Raw genomic sequence first — 16,852 nt, 5'->3', positions numbered from 1 at the left:
CTCCTGCACTCTAGTCTCCCAGCTGGCAGTGCAGTTTGTTGCTACTAAAACATTGAGATTGCTACAGCTCTTAAACACCATCATCGCCTTCTGAAACATTTTGCTACCCATGAAAGAAGCATGTATCCAGCCTCAGGGAAAAATTTAGTCCAACTCCCAGTGCAAATGGGAAAAGATTGGAGTTTACCTTCCTAGATCCAGTAGCCAGAAGCAAACCAAATGTTTTCTCAACTAGTATTATTCCCACACCTGAAAAACCACTGACAGTGCTTCCAGTTATGTGGTATCTGTCAGATTCTGCAGGTCAGACCACATGAAAAGTGGAGCAATGCTTGATTAATGAATGTGCTGGCTAGTGCATTTTAAATGCATGTGTGAAATCAGGGCAGTACCATGGCTTGCAACTTGCTGGCAATCCTGTGCATTTTGACATAATAAGAGTGCCAACAACAGTCACTTTGCTATGGCTCAGTTTTCCTGACCTCATAATTCATAACACCCTCCATAATATAAATAATACAGAAAAAAGAAAATAAAGAACCCATTTTCATCACTGACATTTAATTGAACACTTTTCATTGGAATACATCAGAGTTTTAGATTTCCAATTAGACCACGTAAGTGAGGTTAGAGTGTGTTCTGATTGGTGCTTCCTGACATGACTATTATCTACATTTATGTCGCTCAGATGGTAATGTTTGTGTGAGATTTTGTTGCATATTCTGTAGTGATGAAAGGTTATGAAAATGGCCTACTATAAATGAGATTCTTTATTTGACTAGAGGTTCTGAATATTCTCTGCTCCAATAAAAGACTTGTTTTTTTTCCAGCTATGACAGGCCCCAAGCATACAAACATGAGTTTGCCTTCTCAAGCATGCAGTCCTGAGCTTGTTTGATGCCATCTGGGATATATTACACAGGACGTCTCATCCCCCCAAGCCAAGGACTTCAGGACCTTAGGCAAACACAAGGGCTTTCACACACCTTTCCTTCTGGTGACTGTTATACCCAGTTCCCCTCTTCTTGTAGCTTGTGCACTGAAGTGCCTGACCTAGTGACTGGAGTGGCTAGGACACTAAACTGGATATGGGAAATGGGAAAGAGGGTTTATAGAACATTGTACTGAACACTGTCTCTAAATACTAGAGGCTCCTAGATGGTTCTACTTCCTACCAGCGCAACATGAAAGCCCACAGAGTTAGAGCTAGAAAACCATGTTTCCCACAAAGATTGTGAGAACATGGAATTATACAGCTGCCTTTCTCAGGACTGCCTGATCTACCAGTACCTACTAAGTGGGCAAGTGGAGCAAGACAGAATGCCAGCCTCATCCTGGTAAAAGAGAAAGAGGTCTTTTGCATACAGAGAGTCTGGATTATTATGTGAGTTGTGAACTCATTACAGTGGCGATCAGTTAAAGAGCAGATTGATTTTAAGTTTGCTTAATGTACCTACAAAGATGTATTTGATTTGGATCCTTTGCAAAAATGAAGGCAAATCAACATATTGCCCTGTTATTGTATTTGGCATCCCAGTGTCAGTCTGAGTGATGGAGCGCATTGTCACTTGAACAGGGAAAAAATTCAAACAATGTCAAATCTTGAATCAAAGTTAAATGTGTTGTATGTCATTTTTGCCAACATATTGATAGAGACTACTGGTTCTAAGTTGATTATATGAGAGGATTTAGAATGGCAGAATGTTTTATTTCATTAAAAATTAATTGTGTTAATTCATAAAATGCTCTGGAATACAAATATATGAAATCCACTAAGTGAAGTGTGGTTTCCAGGCCTTTAATAATAATACTTAATTAGCACTTTTCATCTGTAGCTCTCAAAACTTTTTTACTAATTTGGTAAACATCATTGTTCCCATTTTCCAGGTTGGGAATTTGAAGCATAAAGAGGTGAAGTGATTTGAGCAAGATCACACAGAAAGTCCATAGCCCAGATGAGAGCAGAACCCAAGGTTGGCCACTGAACCATGCTGATTATAGTAAAGGGAGGGTCTGATATACTAAAGAGTCAATGGGAATAAAAGAGGTTTTCCAATCTTGAGTGATGCTCATGTTTTCTGGAAATGATCCTAAAATAAAACAGGGGCTGACATGATGCAATTTTTTTGCCAGCTCCATCCATCTTCCATTACCTTTGCTAATTAACAGAGATGTGCCAAATTATCTATGCATATTGTGAACACCTGCTCTTTGCTCTGATCCACAATCTCTGAGTGAGACAGTTGCCATCAGCAGTTGGCAATGAGTTGCACCGCAAAGCAACATGTTACATCAGGGCTGCACACTGCTCCTAGAAAGGTTTCTAAAGGCAAGACCAAAACAAAACATAACAAAAACCTTCAGCCCAATTTTTCTATGAGTATCCTGTATTGTAACCAATATAATCAATGTCAGATGGAGCTGATTCCTCTTAGGAAATATTTCCCTGGTGTGTAAAAGGTGTTCTGTCACATTCCTAGATAGTCTGCTCTGAGATGCTCCTTTCCAAAATGTTTTCTCTCTCTGTGTATGCTGGGCTAGGGTTGCCATGTGTCTGATTTTCAACTGGAAAGTCCAGTTGAAAAAGGGGACCTAGTCAGATGTACTGACTGGATACCAAAAGTGTTAATGACCTGGCACCTCCCTCTGCCCCGCAGTCAGGCTCCTTGTCAGGCTGTAGCAGCTCTGGCCCCAGCATCAGAGCAGAAAGAGCCCAGCTGGGCAGGGGGAGAGAGGTGGAGATGATCAAGCAAGTGATGGGAGGACTGGGGAGAGAGGAGTGAGTGACATTAACAGGGCTTTGGGGGGAAGAAGTGGAGAAGGGGGCAGTGCCTCAAAGGCTGGTTGTTATCAATTAGAAAGGTGGCAACCCTAGTGCTGGCTGATATTCTGGCACTTGACCCTGCAGGATCAGCTTTTTCCAGATTGTCATCCCTTTCCCCAGTTCAAAACCAGGATCACTCCACTTCCTCCATTTCTAGATCATTCTGAAATAATACCCACCCCAGCAGCTGAAACAGCAATTTTCTATATTTCCATTGCTGGCAATGTAAATGGAATAAAGACTCGTAGCATCACATGGAGACTACTGCAGAAGTCAATGCTGCTGTGTTTCTTGTTGAGCTATTAGAGCAAAGAATGATTATTCAGAACCACTCTGAGGACATTGAAAAGCATTGTTTCTCCCTAACTTCCTACATCATTCAGCTGCCCTTTTTTGTTACAATTCACGTAACTTATTGTGCTTCCCTGCAAGAACTTGTAGTGTGTTACGTGAACTGTAAAGTAATTCAAATGTTATTAATACCTGGGAGCATCCACAAAGTTAAGGTCACCAAACAGTTTCCTTTATAACCCTGTCCTTTTACACATTTATTGTTAGCATTATGAAATATTTATCTTTTGGGCTGAAATTTCCCAAACATGGTTTCTACCTAAGAGTGATTTTTAATTGTTGTTAAAAGTTTGCGCAAAACCCTTCAGCAGTTTATTAAGTTCTGTGAGAATGAAAGTAACACTTTCCTCTTTTGGGCTGCTGCCAATGCACATTATACAATTCTGTCAACTCTGAGTGTTCACATCTAGAGAGCTGAGCTGTGCAAGGCTGCAGGATTTTTTAAGTGTACACTCATTAAGCATGCACCGTTAATTGTAAACCCCACTTTATATCAGTGCAGTGCATCTATCACAGTGGTTTGTGCCATTGATGTAGTTACACTGAAGCAAATTGCCTTAATGTAGACAGGGCCTTAGTATATAATGTTCAATGTGCGCTTATTGGTACCAGCCAGCCTTAAATTGCAGGTATGTTTAAAAAAAAAAAAAAAAGTGACTGTAAAATGTGAGCCTCTTCACTAATGAGGTGAGCAAATTGAGCATACGCAGGGCTTGTCTACACTGTGCGGACTACGAGTGCTGCACTCTAACTGCCCCATGTGGAAGTTGCTGGTTTAAACTAGAAGGTACCTGCTAATACACATTAACATAGTCCTCTGTCAAACAGCGCTTTACACCGCTGCGCTCGCTGCGCTCGGGGGGGGCGTTTTCACACCCCTGAGCGCAGCAAGTTGCAGCGCTGTACAGCGCCAGTGTAGCCAAGGCCTAAGAGTTTTGACTCCGATTGGGAGATGAGCTGGATTCTTTTCAATGAATTTAAAAAAAATCCCAGCTGCAGATCCTTCTCACTGATGACGGTCATCCAGGAACCAGACAAAAAACAGCTTTATTTCTAGATTCCAGGTGGGTTTGACTACTGGCTTGCAGTTAGAAACAACATCAGTTTTCCTGTACACTGGCACATTTCATGCAGAGTCACTGGGAGAATTCTCCCCCAACGTTAGAGAAAGCCAGGTTTTCAAAAGTAATGAGGTGCCTAATGATGATTTTCAAGAACACCTACTTATGTCAAACTCCTGCCATGATGCTACAGAGACCCGTATATAACCTAGATGTTTTTAAATGTTCTGATCTCAACAGTCACAGTAGACCATATCACCAGCCTCCTGAAGATCCCCCAAAAAGCTGTCATAATTCTCATTCATCATAAAGCCCAAAGAACTTAATCAGCCTTCAGCTGCTTCAGCAACTCTGTTACATGCTGGAATGTGATACCTGCCAGTTGTTCAGACCTTGGGTTTCCAAGATGCTGTGATAACCGGATAAAATGGACAAGGGGCTATAATTACTTTTTCCACCCCATAGTGCAGGGCAGTGTCTCTAGCCAACCTTGCCATCAAGTGATCAAGTGATCCTCCATCCTTCCAGCCAGTATCATAGCAAGCTTAAAAGAAAAACGCTGTGAAGAAATAGCAAGAGAAGGCAATCCTACTGAATACATGTGTCTCCATTTCCCAAGCCATTTGTTACACTAACTACAAAGTGAGCCAGTTAAAACCTTCAGACTAATCTCCATTTTTTTGCCTAACAATTATCAATGAGATTGTAATTGCAAAGGAGATCTAAAAATTACATGGCAAATAGATAACTGGAATTTTCTGAATTACAATGTTGCTTTCTAAGATCCAGATAAATAAGGAGGGGAGGGCAAATAACCTCTGTGTCAGTGTCTCTGGGTTCCTTCCCCACCAGACCTGAGTCAGGCCCCTGCAGCCATAGCACTCCGCACTCCTATGTCCAGGTTTTCCACCATGCCAGAGCAGTTGTAAGAGGCTCCACCATCCAACTGAGCCCGTGACAGTCTGCCCCTTCTGGGGTTCTCAATGAACATGAAAATAAAGTAACACAAATGAATTGTCCCACAAGTGCAGTAAGGCTCTCGTCCTTCAGAATGCTTCTGTTAAGCTGTGGTCCCAACAAGGCTCACATGCTAACATGGTCCCATCAAAGGTGGATCAGCATCAGGCCCTCCCTTCCTTCAGGGAAAGGCTCTTGGGCAGTGGCTGTGTGAGGCATTCCTGCCTTTAGCCATCCCTTTCCCCAGAAGCTGAGGACTGGAGTTTTGTCCCCTCTGGTCTGCCACCAACTGTGATGTGTTTTGTTTTCTCTTTTTAAGCTCCTACCACCAAGTCTAACAACTCTTACAGGTGTGGCAGGGCAGGCTGACTGAGCTCCACTTTTTAGCAGGAAACATCAAAAAAATAATTTCATTGGGTAGCTCTAGTGATTATTTCTGAGGTTGTGTTTCTTTGCTTGTTTGCATTAATAGAAAAAAATGAGGATTTTTCTGAATGTAGTGGAATTAGATATTAACAAAGTATTTATTTTTATTAATAAACCACAGTCCAGTTAACATTATAATTAACTTTGTCAAAGATGTCTATGCAATACAGATAAACAAATAGGAATTGCCATTTATGCATTAAAATTTTATTGATGAAAAATAGCTATATGTTACTCCCAGGAGCGGCGCCAGGGTTTTTGGCACCCTAGGCGGAGGTCCTTCCGCGCTCCTGGTCGTCGTCGTCAATTCTGCGATGGGGGGGGGGGCCTTCCGCGCTCCTGGTCTTCGGGGCAGTTCGGCGGCGGGTCCTGGAGCGAGTGAAGGACCCGCCACAGAATTGCCGCCAAAGACCCGGAGCGCGGAAGGACCCCCCGCGCCAAATTGCCGCCAAGTGTGGCAAAATGCTGCCCCCCCAAATCCTGGTGCCCTAGGCGACCGCCTAGGTCGCCTAAATGGAAGCACCAGCCCTAGTTACCCCATTGATATTGTAATTTGGCCCAAAGGACGTATCACTGATAATTCAAAATATATTTGCATTCAAGGGTTAGATGATGCAATAGCACTAGCCTGTCACCTTTGGAGTGCTTCAGGTTCCAATCCCAGAGGGTTCTATTGTGAGCTGCCCAACTCCATTACACAGGCTATCCACGGGTTTCTGTGAGGGGAAGAGCAGCTGCCTCTGGGTCACTAGTCCCTGTCCCATCAAGTGGAAAGAGAATGTGCAGGCAGGGACAAAGTGTGTTCACTTCACCCTCTCCAACACATTGATAGGCACAACTAAGCTGGTGCAGAGCCAGAAGAAAGTCGTTCCAGGACAAGGGTCGTGACTCACAATTCAGTTCCTGCTCTGGACGGTGCAACTATGCTTTGCCCTCACTCTGGGCAGATTGGAAGATTACAGTCTAGCCCATATTGGGTCACAAGTAAAAGTGCATATGGTGATCTCATACAGACCCCATTCATTCATAACACAAAATCACACCATCACTGCTAGTTTCTGCTTGAGGGGCCCAGGACTCATAGGGAGGTTTGAAGATCAGGATTGAGCTCCAATGGCAAAGCTGGGTGAATGAAGAACCTGGTTTAAACTAGTGTGAAGATGAGTCACTTTTCATAAGCACCAATTTCACTCACAAACTATAACGAAGGGGAAAAACCCTTCTTGCTCACACTTTATAACATCCTAACACCTTGTTTATAACGACAGTAATTATAATAGAATTTAACTTGTAACAAGTATTATGTATTAGTTTGTCCATGTTCATATCAAACTGTTGAATACTCAGGAAGCAGGTATGAACATGAAATCTTTCTATGCTCTCTTGTACACTGTAAGTCAGTAACCAATTCATGATCTAATTTCACCCAGCAGCAGGATCCTTTAGCCAGGGTAGCAATAGCAAGACTGCCTCTTGATCCTGACTAGGGTTAAGGAAGAAGCATGACTGGTACAAGAGGGGAGGGATAGCTCAGTGGTTTAAGCATTGACCTGCTGCTAAACCCAGGGTTGTGAGCTCAATCCTTGAGGGGGCCACTTAGGGATGTGGGGCAAAATTGGTCCTGCTAGTGAAGGCAGTGAGTTGGACTCAATGACCTTTCAGGGTCCCTTCCAGCTCTATGAGATAGGTATATATTATATTATTATTTAAGTTTGAGACTCAATGAAATGCAGCATCCATGAGGATAATATTTCAACTTTTCAACTCACTGATCAAGCTTTAAATTTGGAAGATAGCAGGACAGTAGCCATTATTTACCCACTAGTATTGATTCTTTGTCTTCTGAGTGCTCATATGCTTATGGCTACACACACAGATATCACCTGGCCTCATGGTTGAACAGCTTTGTCATTCTGTTTGGCTAACAAAATCTTTTTGTTCACTAATGACATTTAACAACTTACACTTAGCATTGTCAATGCTAAACACAAACTTTCCCATAATAACTCCTCTCCAAAATTGCTCTAAGCTGAAAGTCCCAACCACCGCTTTTAAAAAGACTGGGGCTTTAGCCCCGTAATGAAATTCTCATGCTGACCCTTCACTGTGTGATATGCTAATTTACTAATTGGCAGGGTTGGGTGTTCTCTCCCCACCACCGCCCTTTAATTCAACCTAAGACTTCACTCCTGGCATATTAAATCCAAAAATAATTGAACATCTTCCTGACCATCCCATGTTTTATTGGGAACCCCCCCCCCAACCCGCCCTCTATATGTATAACAAGCATGCTGATCAAGAAGAGATGAGTACATTCTCTCTTCCTATTGGCAAGATTCCCAAGGAATCAGAAGGAATCAACTTCTTCGCCGAAATCCTTGCCAAAGCAAAACCATAATCTTGTGGTGAAATCCATCCTTTTTCCCAGCCTTTCAGCTAGCTAAACCCCATGTCAGCCTAATTTATTGTTTATTTGTTAGTTTGAACTGGTACAAACACTGCTACATAGCAACATGATGATTTATTTGTGGCTGCTACTGTTCCTCCTTCCTTTACCCTCTCACAAACTTCCACCCTGCTATATTGCCAGAGTTAAGAACAGGGTTGTGGCAAGGCATCTCCTCCATCTCAGGAGGCTCAGTGCTTCCCTCTCTGATGGTGGGGGGCTGGAGTAAGTCAGTCCCACCCTGGTCGGTGTTTATTCTCCCATTTGGGGGTTTATTTCCCAATATTTTCCAGGCAAGCCTCCGGAGTGCCCCTCTGCCAAACAAAACAAAACAAAAAAGAAACCAGTTCCAACACAAAACAAAGGGGAATACCTTTCCCTAGTCTCACCCAAACAGTGGTGGCCTTGTTATTGTTCCTGGGGTGCCAGTCCTTTTCCTAAATAGGCAATCTCTTATATAGCGTCCCCTGTACAGAGAAGAGCAGCCATCTACCCTGGAGAAGTCTTTCTCCCTGCTGCCACTAGCCCTGCAGCACCTGGTCTCTCCTCCCCATCTCTCATGGGAGGAAAAGTTTTTCAAGGTCTCAGGCAGCCCTTAATTGGACTCGGGTGTCCCTAATTGACTGGAGGTAACCCATTTTCAGCTTATAGGGGAAACAGTCTTTATAATTCTATGGCTAGTATATCTGCCTTCCACCACTCTCTTACAGCTGTCCAACCTTTGTCACACTGTGTGATCCTCCTAGAGCACTAGTGCTCAAACTTTTGCACTGGTGACCCCTTTCACATAGGAAGCCTCTGAGTGAGACCTCCCTATAAATTAAAAACACTTTTTAATATATTTAACACTATTATAAATGCTGGAGGCAAAGCAGGGTTTGGGGTGGAGACTAACAGCTCGTGACCCCCCATGTAATAACCTCGCGACCCCCTGAGGGGTCCCAACCCCCAGTTTGAGAACCCCTGTCCTAGAGGATAGCTCTGCACATATAGATCTTGTCTACACTAAGACATTTTGGCTAAGAGTTGTCACTGTTGTTACCACCAGTTCTGCTGTGGTAGCAGAACCAGTGCAGACATGGTGCTGACAAAAAGTGGCATTTTAAGCACCAGGTCACATAGATCTGCTCTTAATAAAGTTAAATGTCATACAATAGCGCTCCCAATGTTGCTGCCACCAATGGAACTGAACAGGTGGTCGTGACGGTGTGAAATGTCAGCGACATGAGCCAAATCCTATCTTCACTGAAGTCAATCCAAACTTTGCTATTGATTTCAATAGAAGAAGGGCTGGGCCTCAAACACTTTCAACTTTCAGAGTATGAAAAAATTCTAATATGGATTAAACTGAACTACTACTATATAAAAGGAGTTTAACAAAATCAAAAGGTGAGATGATTTTAGACTAAAAACAGTGGCCACAAACACTAGTACTGTAAATGCCTTCGTCATCTGTAAACTGACGATTTCACAGATGGAGTTAAAACATGGTACTTGAATGATTAATTTCATACTTAAGCAGCATTGCTCTGAGCAACATTTCATTTTTCAAATCTCCATCTCTCTTGTCACGCAGGGCACTGGGGACTTGATGGGCAAAACTGGACACACTTTAGCGTGTATTTACATCATTGAAATTAAGGCACAGATATGAGATTCTTAATGGAAGATTATTTAGCCAACATGATTTTTAGTGTAGCTCTTTTGTTAAATATTGTACTACAGAGCCTTACACAGCAGTCATGTATGCTATCTTGATTTTTCAGATACTTTCGGGGCATGTTACACATTATAGGCCATGATCCTGATTTTCTGTGCCTTTCAATGCTGGCCCTTTGTTTATTTTTTTAAAAAATAACCAAAAACGAATTCACTCATTGCATACAGACTTGTGTATTTCATATATGTGTGTTATTGTGATGTGCGGTTAATTTCCTGTGTGGGCTTCATTACTGACATCTACTTTAAACTGTAATCTCATTGGTGCAAGAAGAGCTCAATTCTGATCTTACTTACACCCTGTTTGATACTAGTGTAACTGAGGCCGGGTCTACATGTAAAACTTAGGTTGACCTAGCATCAGTGCTCAGAGATGTGAGAAATCCACACACCCTAGCATTATAGATTCATAGATTCATAGATTATAGGACTGGAAGGGACCTCGAGAGGTCATCGAGTCCAGTCCCCTGCCTGCATGGCAGGACCAAATACTGTCTAGACCATCCCTGATAGACATTTATCTAACCTACTCTTAAATATCTCCAGAGACGGAGATTCCACAACCTCCCTAGGCAATTTGTTCCAGTGTTTAACCACCCTGACAGTTAGGAACTTTTTCCTAATGTCCAACCTAGACCTCCCTTGCTGCAGTTTAAACCCATTGTTTCTGGTTCTATCCTTAGAGGCTAAGGTGAACAAGTTCTCTCCCTCCTCCTTATGACACCCTTTTAGATACCTGAAAACTGCTATCATGTCCCCTCTCAGTCTTCTCTTTTCCAAACTAAACAAACCCAGTTCTTTCAGCCTTCCTTCATAGGTCATGTTCTCAAGACCTTTAATCATTCTTGTTGCTCTTCTTTGGACCCTTTCCAATTTCTCGACATCTTTTTTAAAATGCGGTGCCCAGAACTGGACACAATACTCCAGCTGAGGCCTAACCAGAGCAGAGTAGAGCGGAAGAATGACTTCTCGTGTCTTGCTCACAACACACCTGTTAATGCATCCCAGAATCATGTTTGCTTTTTTTGCAACAGCATCACACTGTTGACTCATATTTAGCTTGTGGTCCACTATAACCCCTAGATCCCTTTCTGCCGTACTCCTTCCTAGACAGTCTTTTCCCATTCTGTATGTGTGAAATTGATTTTTCCTTCCTAAGTGGAGCACTTTGCATTTGTCTTTGTTAAACTTCATCCTGTTTACCTCAGCCCATTTCTCCAATTTGTCCAGATCATTTTGAATTATGACCCTGTCCTCCAAAGTAGTTGCAATCCCTCCCAGTTTGGTATCATCCGCAAACTTAATAAGCGTACTTTCTATGCCAATATCTAAGTCGTTGATGAAGATATTGAACAGAGCCGGTCCCAAAACAGACCCCTGCGGAACCCCACTCGTTACGCCTTTCCAGCAGGATTGGGAACCATTAATAACAACTCTCTGAGTACGGTTATCCAGCCAGTTATGCACCCACCTTATAGTAGCCCCATCTAATTTGTATTTGCCTAGTTTATCGATAAGAATATCATGCGAGACCGTATCAAATGCCTTACTAAAGTCTAGGTATACCACATCCACCGCTTCACCCTTATCCACAAGGCTTGTTATCCTATCAAAGAAAGCTATCAGATTGGTTTGACATGATTTGTTCTTCACAAATCCATGCTGGCTGTTCCCTATCACCTTACCACCTTCCAAGTGTTTGCAGATGATTTCCTTAATTACTTGCTCCATTATCTTCCCTGGCACAGAAGTTAAACTAACTGGTCTGTAGTTACCTGGGTTGTTTTTATTTCCCTTTTTATAGATGGGCACTATATTTGCCCTTTTCCAGTCTTCTGGAATCTCTCCCGTCTCCCATGACTTTCCAAAGATAATAGCTAGAGGCTCAGATACCTCCTCTATTAGCTCCTTGAGTATTCTAGGATGCATTTCATCAGGCCCGGGTGACTTGCAGGCATCTAACTTTTCTAAGTGATTTTTAACTTGTTCTTTTTTTATTTTATCCGCTAAACCTACCCCCTTCCCATTAGCATTCACTATGTTAGGCATTCCTTCAGACTTCTCGGTGAAGACCGAAACAAAGAAGTCATTAAGCATCTCTGCCATTTCCAAGTTTCCTGTTACTGTTTCTCCCTCTTCACTAAGCAGTGGGCCTACCCTGTCTTTGGTCTTCCTCTTGCTTCTAATGTATTGATAAAAAGTCTTCTTGTTTCCTTTTATTCCCGTAGCTAGTTTGAGCTCATTTTGTGCCTTTGCCTTTCTAATCTTGCCCCTGCATTCCTGTGTTGTTTGCCTATATTCATCCTTTGTAATCTGTCCTAGTTTCCATTTTTTATATGACTCCTTTTTATTTTTTAGATCGTGCAAGATCTCGTGGTTAAGCCAAGGTGGTCTTTTGCCACATTTTCTATCTTTCCTAACCAGCGGAATAGCTTGCTTTTGGGCCCTTAATAGTGTCCCTTTGAAAAACTGCCAACTCTCCTCAGTTGTTTTTCCCCTCAGTCTTGATTCCCATGGGACCTTACCTATCAGCTCTCTGAGCTTCCCAAAATCTGCCTTCCTGAAATCCATTGTCTCTATTTTGCTGTTCTCCCTTCTACCCTTCCTTAGAATTGCAAAGGAATTAGTTAGGTCAACCTAACCCCCAATGTAGACAAAGCTTGGTCAACAGAAGAATGCTTTCGTGGATCTAGCTATTGTCGCTCGGGGAAGTGGAGTGGAAAAACTCCGTCCATTGATGTAATCTGCATCACCACTACAGGGTTTCAGCAGCGTGGCTGTAGCATGGTAGCGTAGACATGGCCTGAGATCGCACTCATTTTTCAGTTCTCCTTCCCGTTAGCATCCCCTTCTCTTGGCACACTAGTCCTGGGGCAAATACTGAGGGATGCCTTACCTGCTTCATTCCTCAATAGGGGAATTCTGCACCAACCTGATTCTAAAGGAAAGTCAGGTAGGCACATAAGGGAGCACAGAGAGGCTCCCCAACACCCTCTGCAGCTCCCCATACCCTTCACTAGTCATGGATTGACTCTGATCACTCTTCACCCCCATACATACGCACTAACATTCCCAAAAGGACTCTTCAAAGCAGTCTGTGTAGGAATGACAGAGGAGCCCACGACTGCTGAGAAGGGGGTTACAGTGAACCCTGCAAGAGTTAGTTGGTGGGAGTGGAGCTCGTTAGAAAGGCCAGGGAGTTTTGTTCTGTCTCGTCATTTGCCTGCCCACTATAGACTTGGGGCAATACTTTAATTTGGTGCATGATACTGATCCCTGCTTTGGGTCTAGGCCTCTCTCCTGCCTATCTTTCTATCAGTTTTCACAGCAAGTTGCAACAGGGGGGAGAGATAGCTCAGTGGTTTGTGCATTGGCCTGCTAAACCCAGGGTTGTGAGCTCAATCCTTGAGGGGGCCACTTAAAGATCTGGGGTAAAATCAGTACTTGGTCCTGCTATTGAAGGCAGGGAGCTGGACTCAATAACCTTTCAGGGTCCCTTCCAGTTCTATGAGATACATATATTATTATTATATAACAGGTGATGACATGCTCAGTAAACCGCACTCTAGCAGTGCTGCTTTGAAGAAAGTTATGTGTGAACCTCTCCACTCTGCAGAGTAGTGTGCTAAGTTACATTAAGAGTGCTGGAGATCTACACGTGACCACAGGTGCTCACTTTCACCACTCCTCCTCTAAAAGTACCTAGTTGATATCCTCTGTTGGTGGTGCCAATGTACATTCTTCAGCTGAGGAGCAAAGGGCTCACTGCAGACATTAATGAATATATTTATCAATATACAGACCACATTCTACTATACTGAATATGGTTTACACACTCATTTAAAGATAGAGTAGGATTCATGTAAACATTGGGCCAAATTTTCAAAATGTGTACTCTATACACTTCTAATTGATGCCCACTTTAAGGCCTTTTTACACTTCCAGAATGGTGTAAAGTAGCCTTAGTTTAAATGAGAAAGAGAACCCCAAACTGTAGATCTTCAAAGCCAGCGTATACATTTAACTAATTAATTAGTTAGATGCAAAATTAGCCTTTTGTCCACACATTTCTCTGACCTGTGTAAGCTATCGTGGTAACTGCCCATAAAACCGCAGATGCCATTTTAAAAAATATGCGTCCTATTAATAATTTATGCAGAGTGTAAACAAAGGCCGAAGGAAGTTCCTGCAAGTATATCTGAAATAACTGAGAACAAACTATAATAGAGTTAGAACAACTTACAGGAAAATCAAACAGCGCAGTATTAATGAATTGTCTGAACCCAGATTCTTGGCTAGTGGAAATGGGCCAGCTCCATTGAGTTCAAAGGAATTGAACGGATAATTTGACCATAAGGGAAGTTTCTTCCTAATCTGAATCAGATAATATGTTTCTAAGACATTAATAACCACATTCATAAATATCTAGAAAGAGAGACTCACACATCAGCTGGCATAAAGTGTCATAGTTCCATTGAAATCAATAAAGCTACACCAAGTTATGCCAGCTAGGAATCTGGCCCTTTGTGTTCACACAGTCAACGACAACATTATGTACACAGGTAGTTTAGAAATACCAGACTACAAAAATACTACTATTAACTTCCTGAATTCCCACTAAGTGGAGGTCATGCTATTGAATTAGCACAAATCAGGTACTTAGCCAACTAATGTGTGGGATTTATTTGCAATTAATTCCGAGCACCAAGCTGGGGGTTGAGTAAATGCCCCTTTAAAATTGGGCCCAGTATTTTATCTTTATTTTATTTTTAAAAATGTTGTAGTCCAATCCTGAAGTCAAAATACCCATAGAAAGAGGAAGAATGGAAGCTTTCAGGGCTGGGCCTATCATGAGTGGCACATATGCAGTTTTACATCCATTTTGTGTACTAAAATCATGTCACTGTTTTCAAATCAAATGTATAATTAAGTATGTGTGTTATTTTGTCACTTGGAAGAGGATTTTAAGTTACAAAGAAGCTACTTTTAAATGGTTTGTGGAAAGTCCACAAACCCTAGTGTTCACCTAAACTCCTCTTAGAATCTAAAACACCATCACAGGGTATGTGTCTTCATTGTTTGTACAGTGTATTCCATAATGGGACCTCAACCCTGATTGGAGCTTTCAGGTGCTACAGTAATATAATTTAAAAAAATAAAATCAAGAAATTCATAGTTATGATTACCAATCAAGTGTACATTAGTAGTTTTTGATGGGGCAGATTCCCGCATGTGGCCAAAATCTACTTGGCGCAGCAAGGGGCCATCAGGGAACTAGTTATGTCTCCCTGATTCTTTGTTCAGCTCTGCCTTAGCCCTTCCCCATACTTCGCTCAAGGCTGCTCTAATTTAGGAATGTTGCTAGTGATCCACAAGGGACCATTCAGCAGCTGGGTATAGCCAGAGTGTTTGTGCTACAAAGTCAACTACACTAGCTCTGTGCCCACAGAAGACTCGCATGTGCTGGGGCAGTTGCTAAAAGATGCAAATGGTTTCCACTCCATTTGCGCTACTGCCTATGCAGGGGGGGAGCACTTGGTATTTATTCAGTGAATCTGAGTATTCCTGGACTCTCCAGCCTTGCCCTTGACCCTCTCCATGTTTATCACTGAAACAACCTGAACAGTAAGGTTGATGGAGTCCTTAGAGAAGACAGTTTAGCCACACACTGTGTGAGAACCTCCTTTGTAGATGCCCCACATGCTGTTCTTGCCTCAATGCACAGCAAAACTACCCAACTTATGCTTCCTAGATAGCCTTTCACACCACTAGGAAGGCAGGATTCACCACTCACTGTCATTGTCTGACATTTATCTCTCATGTGCAGCATTCTGCTTTTATTTGTTGATCATTTTTATACTCAACTTTTTTTCAAGGTTAGTAAAGCACAAATTTCTCAATAAGGGGGATCAACATGCCATGTTTATATAATCCAAGTGCTAAAAAAAGTAGCTGAAAATTTCTTAACTCTTGAAAAACACTAAGGTTTTTTTCGCACTTGAATAAAATAAAAAAGCTTAATGATTTTTCCTCAAACTTTTCAAAAAACATGCATTTCCTGGTTGAGGAAACACATCAGAAATTCCAACTCTAAGGTTGTTTGGGGGAGAAGTTACAAAACAACTGAAATTAGGGGCTTGCAATAAAAATGCTTTCTCAGCCACAATTATAAGATAAAATATTATGCAATGCTATAACAGACTGTCCAGTATTACCCAATGCCCTCAGTTACCCAACATCTAAAATTTACTAAGACTAAATATGTGATGTAGGGTGAGATGCCACATTTCAAATAAAAAAAGGTCCTTTAATATAAAATAAGGCATAAGGATTAATTAAAAGGAACATGGAAAAGAGTGTGCAAATCTTAATTCCCCTACTGCACTAAATGACCATAAAAAGCCAAAAAAATACCACCAAACCATGGAGATATCATCCTACTTTGCACATTTTCATTCGCAAAGGCAGCTGACAAGGAAACAGCAGCCTGTTAAGGTTATTCTTGGGAGTTTAAACTAGCGAGGCATGACATAAAGATTAGTACATTAACAAAATTCTTACAGTACATCTCCCCCAAGAACAACACTGGACATTATGTTCTGAGGATAGCACATCAGTTAATAATATGGTATTTGTCTTTGTTTCATCTTAATGTACCTTGGTGAACAGATAGTATATCAGCTCTTGTAATGTTAGCTGCCATCCAGGCAAATGTTTCCTGGTATGACATTTCAAATTAAAAATGCAGAAGCTTTTGTCTCAGATGCTTGCCTAGCTGGATTTTCTTACCTTTGGTTCCATTGAAATGAAGCTGTGGGTACCTCTACTTGAGAGAACTGACCTTTTAATTGTTTTACTATGATAGAAGTGGTAATAATCCTTCAGTGCTCCAATCTGTTGGGAGGAAAAGACAGGGGAGAAAGAGAGAGATTTAATTTATGAAAAGCAGTTTTCTGTTTTTCATTTTTTAAAGGACTATAAATTATGCAATTTCCTGCTGTGCTGAAACGTTACTTGAACCCCAGTGATCATCTTTCAAAAGAAGGACATATGATATGAAATGGATGG

The 16,852-nt window shown here is 41.9% G+C and overlaps 1 protein-coding gene across 2 annotated transcripts in view; it reads right to left on the bottom strand.

Annotated features, from left to right (window-relative positions):
• PCSK5 (proprotein convertase subtilisin/kexin type 5) overlaps positions 1-16,852 on the bottom strand; it is a 294,987-nt gene that overhangs the window by 246,202 nt on the left and 31,933 nt on the right. For both annotated transcript variants that reach the window (XM_034773743.1, XM_034773745.1), the window contains exon 2: positions 16,574-16,678. In XM_034773743.1, the coding sequence (XP_034629634.1) occupies positions 16,574-16,678 (105 nt within the window). The remainder of the gene's footprint in view (positions 1-16,573; positions 16,679-16,852) is intronic.

Source organism: Trachemys scripta, chromosome 6 (assembly GCF_013100865.1).
Source record: "Trachemys scripta elegans isolate TJP31775 chromosome 6, CAS_Tse_1.0, whole genome shotgun sequence".
Classification (NCBI taxonomy): Eukaryota; Metazoa; Chordata; order Testudines; family Emydidae; genus Trachemys; species Trachemys scripta.
This window is presented reverse-complemented; position numbering and strand designations above follow the sequence as displayed.